At 40.0% G+C, this 17,360-nt stretch overlaps 1 protein-coding gene across 8 annotated transcripts in view; it reads right to left on the bottom strand.

Moving 5' to 3' along the window:
- CACNA1D (calcium voltage-gated channel subunit alpha1 D) overlaps positions 1-17,360 on the bottom strand; it is a 331,172-nt gene that overhangs the window by 44,436 nt on the left and 269,376 nt on the right. For all 8 annotated transcript variants that reach the window (XM_030570212.1, XM_030570214.1, XM_030570209.1 and 5 more), the window contains one exon: positions 13,089-13,219. In XM_030570212.1, coding sequence (XP_030426072.1) covers positions 13,089-13,219 — 131 coding nt within the window. The remainder of the gene's footprint in view (positions 1-13,088; positions 13,220-17,360) is intronic.

Genomic DNA, 17,360 nt, shown 5'->3' with positions numbered 1-17,360 from the left:
GAATGAATGATTAGGTTATAATGTTGCAACTTAATATGTAAAAGGATGTCCAGTGCAGGTACTCAGTATGGAAGGTATACAGTTATTGGATAAAATGGATTGGAAAAGAATTTCAAGGAAAGCATCCCTTTAAGGGAGCTGAGCAAGGGGTTTTCAGGCTCCTACATCTGGAACAGCAGAGAGCCGATTCTCCTCCTTTCTGCACTGTACAATTTATTGCTGGATACTCACAGATTTTTAAGTGAATAAAGTCGTGGCCTCATTAAACCACATCCATTGCCTCCTGTCTTTCTTCCAGCATGGGCAGACAAAAAATATATTCAGGTAATCCCCACACAAATTTCAGTTTGTAGCCAGGTATTTTTGGAATGAGGCAAGTCGTGCAAACTACATTCTCATCCAGATGTGCAGAGAATTCAAGCATATAGGATATTTGGTATGTCTTTGTAATTGTGATTAATAAAGTCCTCAGAAAAACATTTACTTCCAAGTAGTTGTTATACTAGACCAAGCGAAAACTGAAGATGGATGGTAAAATAAGCCATCATGGGCAGCAATACAATATGTGATAAGGCAGGCCTTCTTTGTTTGTTTATGCTTTCACTCTCCTATAACCTATTCAAGGTTAGTTGATGTAAGTGGTTCTCAAACACTGGTCTGCAGACCACTGCTGTTTTGCAGAGCACACATGGGTGGCTGATGCTACTTACCAGGTGTAGCCCCGTTAGACTATCTAGAGGCTGTTCTAAATGGAATTTTAAAAACCCCAAACCAAAACCAAAACAAAAAAATCCTGGAAGGCAACTTCTCCGCACATTGCCCAGCTGTTTCATGTCTTCCTTCATCAGTTCTTCTTCTGGTGTAAATTAAACTAATCAAATTTGTGGATGACACCAAAACTGTAGAGGTTACCACCTTGGAAGATATAACACAACTGCATGGTGAGTTGGAGACATTAGAATAGTGGGCCCTGCCAATATACAGGGGAGTTTATACTAATCAAAGTAAACCCTATGCTCAGGAAGAGAATATGAGCAGCACAGATACAACACTGGGGAATATTAACAAATAAACTTCACTCACTGTATTAAGGTGAGTTTATTTCCATGCTGTCTTCTTAGTACTCGCTTAATATTTTTTTCAATTAATGCTCTATTTGCTGCAGGGAAGATGTGGGAAGAAGAGTTAGCCCATGAGAAGATCTTCTGCTTAAGAAGTGGTGCATTAGGTGAAAAAGTAGAGAACTATTGGTTTACTTAAAATAAACGTGTATTTATGCTTTGATGTTATCCATTCAGCCACCTCCTATAATTACTATATAATGAAAAAACATACCTAAGATTTCAAAAAGTATAAATGAAATGTAACTACATATTGATGAGATGCTCAGTAACAAACAACTTATTAAAGGCATCCCAAAGCATATGGAAACTGCAAATTTAATCAGATTGTGAGAGAGAATCTGCATTTTATCTAGAGAGATAATTCTTTAATTTGTCATTTGCTCCTAATCAAAATGTATTATCTTAATTTTGTTATTAGAAATAAAACTTATTTTTCTAGTTGTATTAGTATAATTAAGGCTCTAATAAGATTTAAAATGGAAACATGTGACTATTTATAGATATCATTACTCAATTGGTAGTCTTTTAAATTTCATCAAATGAATTAAATTCTAGGTAAAGACTGATGATACATGTAAGAAGTTTCCTCTATCACAGAATAATGAAAAATATGCAAAAAGATGTGTGTAATATAATGATAAAAACAAATAGTATATTATGCTGCATAGTGGGTTTTTTCCCTTCACAAAAAGGATCGCCAATTACTTATAAAACTTTAAATATTCAGCACTCACTTCATCCACCACAGAAATACATTCCTCTCTTGAATAGAATGTGACAATTCTTTAACTGTACACAACAGTTGAGGAAAGGAACTTTGGGAAACTGCAGGGGAATTTGATTAGCCAGCAGAATATAATTATTCAAACTGGAATTCAGCCAGGATACCTTTTTCTTGGGCCACCTATAAAAAGGACAATACCATCTTGGGGGTCAAGGCCTTGGTTTTACGTCTCATCCAAAAGATGGGGGACCAACAGCAAAGCTGCCGCTTCTACAATGCTGGGAAGAGTGCTACTTCTTGTCTCACCAACATTTGAGTTTCCCAATAAAGAAAACACAGCCCAGGATAGCATGGATTTATCGAGCAAGTTGCAAAATGGCTTCCCGAATTGACTTTTATTTAGCTTAAAGAGTATTACGTTTAGTATGAAGGCTGTTAATACTGCCCAAGGAGTCCTAAAATGTGGTCTATGACTAAGCTCCTGGGTTTAAACGGAATTGTGACATATCATGCTTACTTGTTTCCATTGGTTTTTTTGTTCATTTATAACTCTTGTTATAACTCTTGTTAAATAGCAAAGACATCTATCTGTAAGTGGAGGGCAATCAAAAACCTGATCAGCCATAGGTTGTCATATTTCTAGTAACTTTTTAAAAAAGCTGATTTTATTCATCTTTCAAGGCAGATACAAGTACAACAATATATTAGGGTTGTGTGGGATTTATTTAAAAATAGTTTGCAAATGATATGTATACCAGGAGCATCTTTCAGGCTCCTAGTGAATATCCAGTTGGAGGGGACTAAAAAGTGTAAAACTTTTGGCCTTTCTGAATAGTGACTGAAAAGGCTACAAGAGCCTTAAAAGTAGTGGCCCCAGAGTTGTCTTGGGCTGGCGGACCTGGATCTCAGGGTCAGGAATTCGTGGGTACTTGAGAACATTTCTCATTCAAACAGGCGGGAGAGGCCAACTAGGTTAGTGCTTTTATGCAGGGGAGGGGGAGAAGAGTGCTTTCCAAGCATTACTGTTACTCCTACTATGAGAGCTTTAGTGCGTTTGTGTGTGCGTGAGCGTGGGAGGTGGAGCAACTCCCATGGATTTCTCTAGGCTAAATTCAGCAGAGGTGGTGTGAGGTACACAATGGGTGTAAAGGGTCATAAAACGGGTGTTATAGAAAAATAGAGATGTTTGCATCAATTAGGCATTAAGTAGATGTGTAAAACAAGGTTAATTTACATTTGAAGAAGTGTAAAAAGGGTTGTAGCAGAAAAACAACAGAAGGGGGTAAGGTAAGTTAATAGCTTCCAGTGAGAGAAGAATTTTAAGACCAGATCTAACACACAAGTTTCGCTGACTTAATTGATGATTTTCTCCTAGTGATAAGTGGATATCATCAACTCTGTCCTTTTTAATTTATATCTGTCAGCTGACTTTGAACCTGTTAACCATAATATTTTGTTGACTGTCTGCAGCCCTACCAATGATAGATGGTTTTGCTCTTGGGTTAACACTTGAAATGAAAAAAGTTTTATTTTGCATGTTTTTAGCAGTAGTTGCTACAATACTTATAAGAGAATCATATAATATCAGGGTTGGAAGGGACCTCAGGAGGTCATCTAGTCCAATCCCCTGCTTAAAGCAGGACCAATCCCCAACTAAATCATCCCAGCCAGGGCTTTGTCAGCCTCACCTTAAAAAACTCTAAGGTTTTTCCACCACCTCTCTAGGTAACCCATTCCAGTACTGCACCATCCTCCTAGTGAAAAAGATTTTTCCTAATATCCAACCGAAAAACCTCCCCCACTGCAACTTGAGACCATTACTCCTTGTTCTGTCATCTGCTACCTCTGAGAACAGTCTAGATCCATCCTCTTTGGAACCCCCTTTCAGGTAGCTGAAAGCAGCTATCAAATCCCCCCTTATTCTTCTCTTTTGCAGTCTAAATAATCTCAGTTCCCTCAACCTCTCCTCATAAATCATGTGCTCCAGCCCCCTAATCATTTTTGTCCTCCTCCACTGGACTCATTCCAATTTTTCCACACCCTTCTTGTAGTGTGGGGCCCAAAACTGGGCACAGTACTCCAGATGAGGCCTCACCAATGTTGAATAGAGGGAAATTATCACGTCCCTCAATCTGCTGGCAATGCTCCTACTTATACAGCTCAAAATGCCGTTAGCCTTCAATGTGGCAACAAGGGCACACTGTTGACTCATATCCAGCTTCTCGTGTACTGTAACCTCCAGGTCCTTTTCTGCAGAACTGCTGCCTAGCTGCTCAGTCCCTAGTCTGTAGCAGTGCATGGGATTCTTCCGTCCTAAGTGCAGGACTCTGCACTTGTCCTTGTAGAACCTCATCAGATTTCTTTTTGCCCAATCCTCTAATTTGTCTAGGTCCCTCTATATCCTATCCCTACCCTCCAGTGTATCTACCTCTTCTCCTAGTTTAGTGTCATCTGCAAACTTGCTGAGTGTGTAATCCATGCCATCCTCCAGATCATTAATGAAGATATTGAACAAAACTGGACCCAGGACCGACTCTTTGGGCACTCCACTTGATACCAGCTGCCAACTAGACATGGAGCCATTGATCTCTACCCATTGAGTCCGATGACCTAGCCAGGTTTCTATCCACCTTATATATAGTCCATTCATCCAGCTCACACTTCTTCAACATGCTGGCAAGAATACTGTGGGAGATGGTATCAAAAACTTTGCTAAAGTCAAGGAATAACACGTCCACTGCTTTCCCCTTATCCACAGAGCCAGTTATCTCATCATGGAAGGCAATTAGGCTAGTCAGGCATGACTTGACATTGATGAATCCATGCTGACTGTTCCTGATCACTTTCCTCTCCTTTAAGTGCTTCAGAATTGATTCCTTGAGAACCTGCTCCATGATTTTTCCAGGGACTGACTGACCTGTAGTTCCCCGGATCATAGACTCATAGACTTTAAAGTTAGAAGGGACCATTATGATCATCTAGTCTGACCTCCTGCACAAGGCAGGCCACAGAATCTCACCCATCCACTTCTATAACAACCCCCTAACCTATGTCTGAGTTACTGAAGTTTTCAGATTGTGGTTTGAAGACTGCAGAGAATCCTCCAGCAAGTGACCCGTGCCCTACGCTGCAGAGGAAGGCAAAAAACCTCCAGGGCCTCTGCCAATTTGCCCTGGAGGAAAATTCCTTCCCAACCTCTGATGTGGAGATTAGTTAAACCCTGAGCATGTGGACAAGACTCACCATCCAGCACCCAGGAAAGAATTCTCTGTAGTTACTCAGATCCCAACCCATCTAACATCCCATCACAGACCACTGGGCATACTTACCTGCTGATAATCAAAGATCAATTGCCAAATTAATTGCCAAAATTAGGCTATCCCATCACATCATCCCCTCCATAAACTTATCAAGCTTAGTCCTGAAGCCAGATATATCTTTTGCCCCCACTAGTCCCCTTGGAAGGCTGTTCCAGAACTTCATTCCTCTAATGGTTAGAAATCTTCGTCTAATTTCAAGTCTAAACTTCCTAGTGTCCAGTTTATATCCATTTGTTCTTGGGTCCACATTGGTACTAAGCTTAAATAATTCCTCTCCCTCTCTAATATTAATCCCTCTGATATATTCATAAACAGCAATCATATCCCCCTCAATCTTCTTTTGGTTAGGCTAAACAAGCCAAGCTCTTTGAGTCTCCTTTCATAAGACAGGTTTTCCATTCCTCGGATCATCCTAGTAGCCCATCTCTGAACCTGTTCCAGTTTGAATTCATCCTTCTTAAACATGGGAGACCAGAACTGCACACAGTATTCCAGATGAGGTCTCACCAGTGCCTTATATAACAGTACTAACACCTCCTTATCTTTGCTGGAAATACCTCACCTGATGCATCCTAAAACCGCATTAGCTTTTTTAACGGCCATATCACACTGGCAGCTCATAGTCATCCTGTGATCAATCAATACTCCAAGGTCCTTCTCTTCCTCCGTTACTTCCAACTGATGCGTCCCCAATTTATAACTAAAATTCTTGTTATTAATCTCTAAATGCATGAACTTTCACTTTTCACTATTAAATTTCATCCTATTACTATTACTCCAGTTTACAAGGTCATCCAGATCTTCCTGTATGATATCCTGGTCCTTCTCTGTGTTAGCAATACCTCCCAGCTTTGTGTCATCTGCAAACTTTAGTAGCACATTCCCACTTTTTGTGCCAAGGTCAGTAATAAAAAGATTAAATAAGATTGGTTCCAAAACTGATCCCTGAGGAACTCCACTAGTAACCTCCTTCCAGCCTGACAGTTCACCTTTCAGTACGACCCGTTGTAGTCTCCCCTTTAACCAGTTCCTTATCCACCATTCAATTTTCATATTGATCCCCATCTTTTCCAATTTAACTAATAATTCTCCATGTGGAACTGTGTCAAATGCCTTACTGAAATCAAGGTAAATTAGATCCACCGCATTTCCTTTGTCTAAAAAATCTGTTACCCTCTCAAAGAAGGAGATCAGGTTGGTTTGGCACGATCTACCTTTTGTGAAACCATGTTGTATTTTGTCCCCATTACCATTGACCTCAATGTCCTTAACTACTTTCTCCTTCAAATTTTTTTCCAAGACCTTACATACTACAGATGTCAAACTAACAGGCTTATAGTTACTTGGATCACTTTTTTTCCCTTTCTTAAAAATAGGAACTATGTTAGCAATTCTCCTGTCGTACGGTACAACCCCTGAGTTTACCGATTCATTAAAAATTCTTGCTAATGGGCTTGCAATTTCATGTGCCAGTTCCTTTAATATTCTTGGATGAAGATTATCTGGGCCCTCTGATTTTGTCCCATTAAGCTGTTCGAGTTTGGCTTCTATCTCGGATGTGGTAATATCTACCTTCATATCCTCATTCCCATTTGTCATCCTTCCATTATCCCTAAGCTCCTCATTAGCCTTATTAAAGACTGAGGCAAAGTATTTATTTAGATATTGGGCCATTCCTAGATTATCTTTAACCTCCATTCCATCCTCAGTGTTTAGCGGTCCCACTTCTTCTTTCTTTGTTTTTTCTTATTTATATGGCTATAGAACCTTTTACTATTGATTTTAATTCCCTTTGCAAGGTCCAACTCTGCTGGCTTTTAGCCTTTCTCACTTCATCCCTACATGTTCTGACCTCAATAGGGTAGCTTTCCTTGCTAATCCTGCCCATCTTCCACTCCTTGTAGGCTTTCTACTTTTTCTTAATCAACTCTCTGAGATGTTTGCTAAACCAGCTTGGTCTACAACTCCTGCCTATGATTTTTCCCCCTTTCTTGGGATGCAGGCTTCTGATAGTTTCTGCAACTTTGACTTGAAGTAATTCCAGGCCTCTTCTGCCTTTAGATCCACAAGTTCTTCAGTACAATCCACTTTCCTAACTAGTTTCCTTAATTCTTTAAAGTTAGCCCTTTTGAAATAAAAAACCCTAGTCCCAGATCTATTTTTGTTTATCCTTCCATCTAGTTTGAACTGAATTAGTCCATGATCACTTGAACCAAGGTTGTCCCCTACAACCATTTCTTCTATGAGGTCCTCACTACTCACCAAAACCAAATCTAAAATGGCATCCCCTCTTGTTTTTTCTTCAACTACTTGGTGAAGAAATCCATCAGCTATCGCATCCAGGAAAATCTGAGCCCTATTATTACTAGCACTTGTCCTCCAGTCAATATCTGGGAAGTTAAAGTCTCCCATGATCACACAATTCCCATTAGTGTTTACTTCATTAGAAACATTAAAGAGGTCTCTATCCATATCCAAATCAGATCCCATTGGTCTGGAGCACACCCCAAGCACTATCTCAGGAGAGGCTCTAGTAGCCTTTTTTTGCCCAGACAGACTCTGTCTTATCCATTCCATCACTTCTTATTTCTTTACAGTTAACCTCATCATTGATATACAATGCTACTCCACCACCTTTGCCTTTATTTCTGTCTTTCCTAAACAGCACATAGTAATACCTGTACTCCAGTCATGACTACTATTCTACCATGTTTCTGTTATCCCTGTAATATCTGGTTTCATTTCCTGCACTAGTAGCTCTAGTTCCTCCATTTTGTTACCTAGGCTCCTCGCATTAGCGTACAGACATCTTAATTTTTGCCATTTGGCTTCACTGACATTCTTTATCCAGTTAGGCACAGACATTCTACCACAAGTATCACCTATTAGACTGGTATCTACACTACCCTTCCTCCTTATGTCCATTCTTCTGCCCACGGCTGTATCCTTTCTTATGGTGTTTTCTTCCCTCTCACTGTTAAATTCCGGCATGGACATTACCTGGACATCTCCCAACCATCTCCCCCCAATTCCTAGTTTAAAGCTCTCTTAATCAGTTGGGCCAGGCTCCATCCTAGAAGTCTATTTCCCTCCTTACTCAGGTGAAGTCCATCCCGAGAGAACAATCCTCTGTCCATGAATGCTTCCAACTGGCCATATATCTCAAAGCACTCCTTACAGCACCACTGCCTGAGCCATCTGTTGATCGCCATAATCTTGTCACACCTTTGTTGCCCTTCTCTAGGAACAGGCAGAATCCCACTGAAGATCACCTGAGCCTCGATTTCCTTAAGCGTCTTCCCCAGCCTGGCGTAGTCTCCCTTGATATGTTCCAGCGAGAGTCTAGCCGTATCATTCATTCTCATATGATCCTCCTTCCTTTTTAAAAGATGGGCACTGCATTAGCCTTTCTCCAGTAATCCGGGACCTCCCCTGATCACCATGAGTTTTCAAAGACTCATGAGTTTTCAAAGACTCACTTCAGCATGTGAGATTTCAAAAATGCAATGTGAACATTTTGCTTTCCTTTTTGCTAGTCATACTAAAAAGACTGTGGTATTCTTTGCAAAAATATATACAACTAACAGCCCTAATGGTGATTACCGGCAACTGGTGAGCCAAATTCTACCTGCAGACCTTGCTACCCCATTGGTGTCAATAAGTTGGACTGGGTGTATTGAAGTGCAGAATTTGGCTAATATTTTGCCTTTTAGGCACATACTGCACTGAGTGAAGAACAGAGGCCAGTTTCTCCTGAAAGTTCAAGGAATGCCAAGAGGGTATTCCCCACTCTAGATCTTACTGAAGTCAATGTCAGGACCAGCATTGACTATAGTGGAAGTTCAGCCATGCCCTTGATGTTGCACTATGGAAAGACCAGCACCAATGGCAACACTGAGCACACGGATTGCCATAGAGAACAGCCCCTGGACAGGTGTGCAACAGAAGGGGGAAGCCCCTTGCATCCTCTTTCCTTTGTGCACCCATGCAGAGGCCAGGCACAATCTCCCACTTGGACTTCTTGTCATGTCTTTTCAAAAAATGCAGATGATCAATATACCTCCATTGAGTATCTGTACATGTAAATTAACCAGAGTTCTAAAATGAAGTGTTACATTATACGAACAATAGGACGGAAATGTAGGAAAGCCTTGATCAAAATAAGGGAGAACTTCAAAGGCTTTTTTTACACTCTGTTCCATCACAACTTTAGTGAGCAACCTCACCTCTCAAAGTTAGTTCAGTGACTAGAGCAGTGCTTAATTTGTGCCAGGGCTTGCCAGGGCTGTCCCGGCTCCTCTGGGCTTGGCAGTGCATAGCCCCGGCCCCTCTTGGGTTGGCAGTTCATAGCTTCAACATCTCTGGGTTTGGCAGTTCACAGCCCTGGCACTTCCGGGTTTGCTGCATCAGTTATGAAAATACCTAACTGTTTGAGCTCCGGCCAGGGCGGCTCCAGGTTTTTTGCCATCCCAAGCAAAAAACCCCAAAAAAACAACATCCCCCCAAAACAGAGTGTTGCCCCTTGAAAAGTGCTGCCCCAAAGAGCCGGAATGCCACCCCTTTAGAAGTGCCACCCCAAGCACATGCTTGGAACGCTGGTGCATAGAGCAGGCCCTGGCCCCGGCACCTCTTTCACTACAAATTCAGCAGTGGACTGATGGTGGTATTCTTCACTTCCTATCCCTGCAGGCCATTCTGTATTATTTCATGGCACTGCTAAACACTTGACATCTTTCAGCACAGAGGTGACTGCATTGCAGTAGTAGGCAAAGAGATATTTGTACCTTTCGTATGGTTTAGAAAAATATATAAATCATCTGGCGATCAATTCGGCTGCAAGTGATTCTCCATATGTAAGACTATTATCATTATTACATAAAGCACATACACAGTTTATCAAGGAAGTGTGGTATATGTGGTATATATTGCAATAACAAGGCCACCAAGGGCAGTGGAGTCGAGTAAAAGTGATATTGTAAGCTGGCTGCTTTCATTATTTTAATCTCTTTACTGGGGAAACTTGCAAAAATTCTTTTATAAGATGTGAGGCTTGTAGAAAAAATTAAAAATGCCTCTTTGTTTAATAAATTGTAGTTTCTCAAGTACAACTCACAGGCCTAGAATTATAAACCCTACACACATCATTCAACTAAATCTCTTTAGATAGTTTAAACACAAGTGTGATGGCAGTGGTGTGTCCCTAAATTATGCAGTCTAAGAGACACTGATATGCATGCTTAATAACATTTAAGCTTCCATTGGGAAGAGGTGATCTGAGGTGGACTGGAGGAAGTGGATAGAGTTGGGGGGCAGGCAGAGGAGAAACATGGGAGCAGGGAGAGACAGATAGAAGTGGCCCCTACCATCCAGAAGCACCAGTTGCCTCCTCACAAAATGGTAAAAAATGTTCCAAAAAATCATGCCGTGCCCCAATCCCACAATTATTTGCAGGTATATGATGGGAGAGGCATCATGGGCCAATTTTTTAGCTATTGTGTGTTGAGACCCACTAGTCTGAAGGCACCAGAAAGAGGTAATTCTGTCCTGTCTGTTTCCTCATTTTTCAATCCCCACAATTGAGCAATTTGCTGCAAATAAAGTAACAATAAACAGAAAAATCCATTCCTACTTGGAAACAGTTAGTGTGTTTTTTTTCTACTAATTATTTGATCTCTTAGTAAACTAGACTGGAGAATTTTGATCTTGGGCACAGGGTGAAGCTTCCCCTGGGGGAGGCTTGTTCCCTGTCCTGCCTCTTCCGCCCACACTCCACCCCCTCTCAGCCCAGACCCTGCCCCCTACCCGCTTCGCTCCCCCTGCTGCCACTTGCCACATTCCTTCTCTCCTCCCCCATGAGGTCCCCACCACCTGTCACTCGCTGCGTCCCTTCTCTCCTCCACCCCCTCCCCTGTGAGGCTCTCACTACCCACAGGGACCTGGCATGCGGCGGGTGGGGGCTGGAGGAGAGGAGGGACACAGGGGTGGGGGGGCCTTTCAGGGGAGGAAGGGTGGAGGAGAGGAGGGATGCGGTGAGCAGCAGGGGCCTCCGGAGATGGGGGTGGAATGGAGGAGAGGAGGAACTGGAAGAGAAAGGAAGAGGCAGAGAACCAGGTGTTTGACAGCAGGTTGGTGGCAGCTGCGCCAGGGGAGACTTCGCCTATTATACGCACCGCCTATGATTTTGATACTGTGGCTTGAAAGCTCACTCAGTGCCTTATGCTATCAGCTATCACATGTCCAAATACACAGCAGGGGGAACATCATCCTATCATCCTGAAACACCCTCTCATGGTCAAAATAATCAGGCATAATAGAGGGACTACCTAGAGTTGACACATGCATGTGGGTGGAACATGTGCACACCCAATCCAGGTAGTAAACCCAGAGCCCTGCAAGTATTTGCAATTTTAATAGTGTGGTAGCTCTCATTCTGGAGGTCTGACAGATATTTTAGGATCAGGAGGAAATAAACTTTTTTTTTTGGTAAGGTGAGCTAATTTCTGAGCCTGTAGGTGTTAAGATTTCCACTTTAAAGAATTCCAGTAGTCAGACCAGTAACAGGGTCACCAGTAGTAAGCAAGGACCATAACAAGTAGGCTATGCTACTCTAAGCCATGTCTACACTTGGAGCTGTGGATGTGATTCCCAGCTCAAGGAGACACACTTACACTAACTCTCATAAACCTTCCATGCTAAAACCAGAATGTAGCTGTGGCAGTGCAAACCCTGACTACCTGCAGAGAGTGTCAGACAGGTATGTACCCAGGACGGTTAACCTGTCCTGCAGCTCACTTTGCTGCAGTTACATTCTATTTTTAGCACACCAGCTTGATAGAAGGAGGGCAATTATGGAGCTGGAAGTTGCACCCACAGCTCAAACATGGACATACTGACATGTTCAAGTCCATTTGATATAGAGAAAGATTTTGTAAACTGAAAATTTTAAATGTAAAATTTTGTCATTGCAACAGTGAGGTAGAGGAATTTTGCTAGTGTCAGGATGTCCAAGCCGACAAGCAGGGCAGGAGATGTGTTATTTATGGAAATTCAACATAAAAATAAGAAGTTATCACCCTTATTAAATCTGTTTAAACTATATGGAAATCTGCCTAGCATTAATTGAATGTCAGAAAAGTCCTGAACCAACATAAACTGGGCAAAGTGTAACAACTGGGGGTCTTACAAGGGCAGCCTTTTGTTTCAAAGTCCAGTTCACTAATTTAGAAGGCATCTTCTTAGGGCAGAAGTTTCCAGACTATGATCTATGGATCAATAGTCCACAGACTGCTTACTGGTGGTTTGTGGAGAGCTGGCTGATCAAATGGAACTGTTTCTCCTTGTTTTCACTTGCTAAATCGCATTCAAAGACAGCCAGAAGTACTTTGCAAATATTTATTTTCCATATACACAATTGGCAAAGTGAGGCAAACAGGAGAGGAGATGGTATGTGTGATGATCAGTGGGAAAGGAATTGGACAAGTCATGGGAGAGAAGGTTGTTCCTTAAGATAATCTGTCCATTAAGAGATGGTACATACTATGAAAACATTTAAGAGTTCCTGCCCAAGGACATTACAGAAACACAAGCAAAATAAACAGTACCTTTAAAAAAAAGTGGAATGAAGAAGAGAAGGAAAATGACATCTCAAAAGTGACACTTCATTTCAGCTGACTTATCAGCTTCATCTCATATTTCTGCAACGAACCTACTAAACTACTGTGTTAGTAGCACACAAAGAAAGACATTTTGCACTTACCTTGTTATAGATAGAAAAACTATTTCTTATGTTTTGATGAACGAAGGATCCAAAGTGTCAGTTAAAAAAACTCCTTGAGGTACTACCCAATCATCAACAGGCATCTACCTGCTATTTCAAATAAGCTTACAAAATGGTTAGTTAAAATGTAAAAACAAAATCACCTGTAGAGCGATTGTGGTGTTCTTCGCCGGATATTTCCCCACCAGTCCTTGTTCTTTGCGTTTCTTGAATTTCCTAAAGTAGTCCTGTATCAGGAAGGTGGCATAGAACTTCCCCACGGTTACCTCATCATCTAAGTGAACAGACCAGACAGATCTCTCCCAAGTCAGCACATTTCACCAATAGCCTATATACTCACATCTGATTCAGGAAAACAAATGTGATGGGTGCAACAAGCACTATGCTTTCATCTTATAATAAGATAGCCTAAACCTAGCATAAAGCAATATTTTAGCATACAATCTAGCTCAATATTAGAATTAAGTGAAGTAGTCCTTAATGTAGAAGAAAACAGAATATTTTACTAAGTTCTAAAAGATACCTTTTTAATAAAATCATAAACATGTTAGTATCTGCAGAGGAGTTGAATTACTGGCTTTGGTTATTTTAAACAAATTTATTAAAATCAGAGCTAGAGAAACAGAATATGCTCAGAAGAGTGACTATATAAAAATGAAATTTCCTGTTTTTAATTTATTCTTGCTCAGTTACTTCCTACCAAACCAACTTTGCACAGGTAACATATCAAAATACAATTTTTTGAACTGCACCATCAGAATGGCCTCTAATCTATTTATCTGTCTTTGTAGTTCCTGTACTGGTGCTCCATCACCACAGTATCTCAGCGCCTTTCAGGCTGCATTATATTTGCTTATTATCTTATTGCCAACCAGCAACAAAAATTCTGAAATGAGAATTGAGGGGCAAATCCCACAGCCCTCACAAATTCAAAATTAATAAATTAATAAATACATTAATAAATTAATTGAGAATCTTGTTTGAGTAAGAATTTGCGCATTGGCTAGCATATGACAATAGTAGCATGTATGAGGCAGAACATAATGTTTCCTATAGCAATATATAGACTCTGAAATGCTAATACAAATAATAATTCAGAAGATACACAGTCATTTGGTAAGCAGAGTAAAAATGAGCACTTTTGTGAACCATACAATACTTTTATATGGAAAGCCCAGTCTTCAAATACAGGTGCCTTAATAAGATATCCAGATCCTACATTCAAGTTCTCAATTCAGTATTTAACTATGCATATGCCCATTTTATGCGACTAATGGCCAGATTGAGCACCCAGATATGGACTTTTGATGTCCTAGTAAGGAATGCATATTAGAAAGCTATGGATATTGTATTGCTTAAAAAAATCCTGCTTTGGGTATTCTTTACTTTCCTGGACTTATGTGGAGTGAAGTTTGCTGCCTTATTTGTTTGTTGCCTTCTCTCTTGATATTTTTAACATACTGATAAAGCTGTTTGCAATATGGCTGCTAATTAACACAGTGTTATACATCAAGGGGGAACTGATGTGTTTTAAAACATTGGTGGTGCCAAAGTCTACTTTGCTGTTAGTAGGCCAAATCGTGACAGGTGCTGAGAATCTGTAACTTCTATTGACCTCATTGTGAAAGACGAGTGCTTAATATCTCTCAGGATTTGGGTTAGTAGGCACAATCGTGACTTCTATTGGCTGAATTTAGAAAGACTGTATGAACACTAAATAATATGTCTAAACACACTGTAACATACTTTTGCTGGGAAACATATTGTGAGTTGTATATTACACACATTTCAAATGCTCCTCTGTCTTTTTTGGTATCATGTCATACAGTATCACTTTGATTAAAATTGAGTCTCCCTTTGACTCTGCATTATATGTTATCTCAGGTCCTGAGAGATCCAACCAGTTAATTGGTTCTGCTGCTACCTACAATATGGCATCTTTTAAGATTTTAAGTTTAATTAACTTACTTCTTTTAATAATGCTAGTGTAAGTGCACATATTTCATTTTGATGGTCTGTTTCTGTAGTTAGTTTCAGTAATTACAATGTCCTTTTAAAAAAGCAGTACAGAATTAAACCTATGATGATGACATTTTTATATTTATAGCAGCATCGTTCTCAAACTGAATTCATCAATTATCTACTGTTCAAAATAAGTTCCTTTCAGACCAATAAATATTGGTGACAGTAATGTCTGATGTGGGCCAAATTCATCCCAGACCTAACACCATTGAGTTCAGTGGAAATACAATAAGGATATATTTGGAGCAGCTTTTTATTTTATGTGCCTTTAAAAGTACCAAAGGACAGTAAGGAAAAAACTATTACTAATTTGTTTAAAGTGGCCTGGGTTGGGAGCCCAGTCTGTTCCAACATAGCATCCAATGTAGCATCATTGAGCCTGCTTTTGCTGTGCTGATGCCTCCTTAAGGTACTAAGCCTCCCAAACTCCCACTGGCTACAGTGGGACTGGAGGGCGCTCAGTACCTCACAGGAAGAGCTCATCACTGCACAGGATCAGGCCCTAAGGCAGAATGTTTTTCCGTGACTCTCTGAAGTTAGTCACCTAATCTCTTTGTGAACACTTCCTTCGTTGTACCTGTAATCTCTCTTGGCAGCCGTTCAACTGACTAATTGTTCTGATTTGAATGTTAGGAAGATTTCCCTGAAAGTCATCTAATCTCAGCCTCTCTTCTCTAGTTTAATTAAGACCATTATTTCTTGAAATATGTCCTTGCTCCGACTCCCAACATAAGTCTTTTCCCATCCTTAATATTATTTCCTCTCCAATGTTTGAACAGAGCTATTCAGGAAATAACATATGAAATGGTTTGTGAAAGAACAAATGAGTAGAAATGAGACCTTGTATCACATACACTATGGGCCACACTGTCAGCATGCCTCAAGCCAGTCCATGATGCTGCACAGCCACTTTTGCACTGCAGCTGAGTGTGCCTATCAGCATGGGCATGCACCCACTTTTTATGTGCAAATTAGACAGATTGAGTTCACAGCTGCCTAATTTGTGTATGTAAATGTCAGACTGTGTGTGCAAAACGGATGCACACATACTTCTGCAGGCACAATCAGCTGTCTGTGGAGACCTAGGCACACAAAATTTGAGACTGGGCCAAAGGAAGTCATCCTTGACTTTGTTTTTGAGTAACACACATGACTAGAGATGTATAGGCAGGGAAGCAGCTCAGTTGAAGTGATCACACCACAAAGAGATTTTTAATTACAGCTAAAAGGAGAGCAAAAGAAATTATTTACGTGGAACACATTTTTAAAGAAGGCAGAAAGTGTTAAATGAGATTGAATGGGCTTGGAGGCAAAGGATGGGGTAATTCAGAGGAAAGTTCTTTTTCAAAAAGGAGATAGACCTTACTGGGTCTTTGGTATGTCTTCTGCCCTACATTCTCTTACATTAACAACATACTTTCTGTGTTTAGCATGAATTAATCTAATATTTTGTCTTGTGCAAGGGACTTTCTTGAGCTGAAATCAGTTGTTAATTATGAATGCTGTAATGAAATCAGTTTACAGTAATTTGTAATTTAATTTGTGCTAGTAATTAGTTATTTAATTTTTTTATATTGCATCTACTTATAGCTCAGAAAAAAATGTAATTTGGTTTCTTTCCATTCTGTCAATCAGGGAATTGATTGGTTCTGATCCAGTTGTGGAGGCATGCTACATTTGTAAGTATATGAAAAGATCTAGCCTTCATCAACACAACAAAAAAACACTGGGGGGAAAAATCAGAGATTGGCCAATTTAAATACTGTAGATGTAACAGATTTTGATATATTGAACCGAGATACTTTGCTCATCTTTGATTAAAGACTTATTCACTCAGAGATTGTTACTTAAATATCAGCTTTTGTATTACTATACATTATTTTTCTATTGAATACTCAGTTTCAGTAAGAATTATTTTATGTTGTATACCAACTATTTTACATTCATATCTGCTATGAATGTAAAATAGTTGTATTTCTCTTTTCTCCTTTTAGTAGGCTAAGATACCATTGATTTCTGTATTTCACTTATCTCTAAATCATATTGACTAGACTCAGCAAGGAAACAAAACAGGACTTAAACAGAAAGATTTGATCTTGTCAAGTGACTGGAAAAAGGACATGACCACGTTTTTATATTTGTACTATACTGTTGGAAATCTTTGGAGACAATCTGTTTTCTACAGTTTTAATGATGGTTCAAATTTTTTTTATCTTCTGTCCTGCCTACACTGAAGAACTACATTTTCAAAGTAAGTATTATGGTACTAGCAATGGATTTTAGTATTACCGAAAGTTAATACACAGCTTGTAATCAGCAATGAAATGAAACCAAAGTTTAAACAATGAACTAAAGTGCAACTGTGGAAGATCAATTCTAAGAATATAATCTTT

The sequence above is a fragment of the Gopherus evgoodei genome, chromosome 7 (assembly GCF_007399415.2).
Source record: "Gopherus evgoodei ecotype Sinaloan lineage chromosome 7, rGopEvg1_v1.p, whole genome shotgun sequence".
NCBI lineage: Eukaryota > Metazoa > Chordata > Testudines > Testudinidae > Gopherus > Gopherus evgoodei.
The sequence above is the reverse complement of the archived record's forward strand: the minus strand, read 5'-3'. Positions and strand labels throughout refer to the sequence as shown.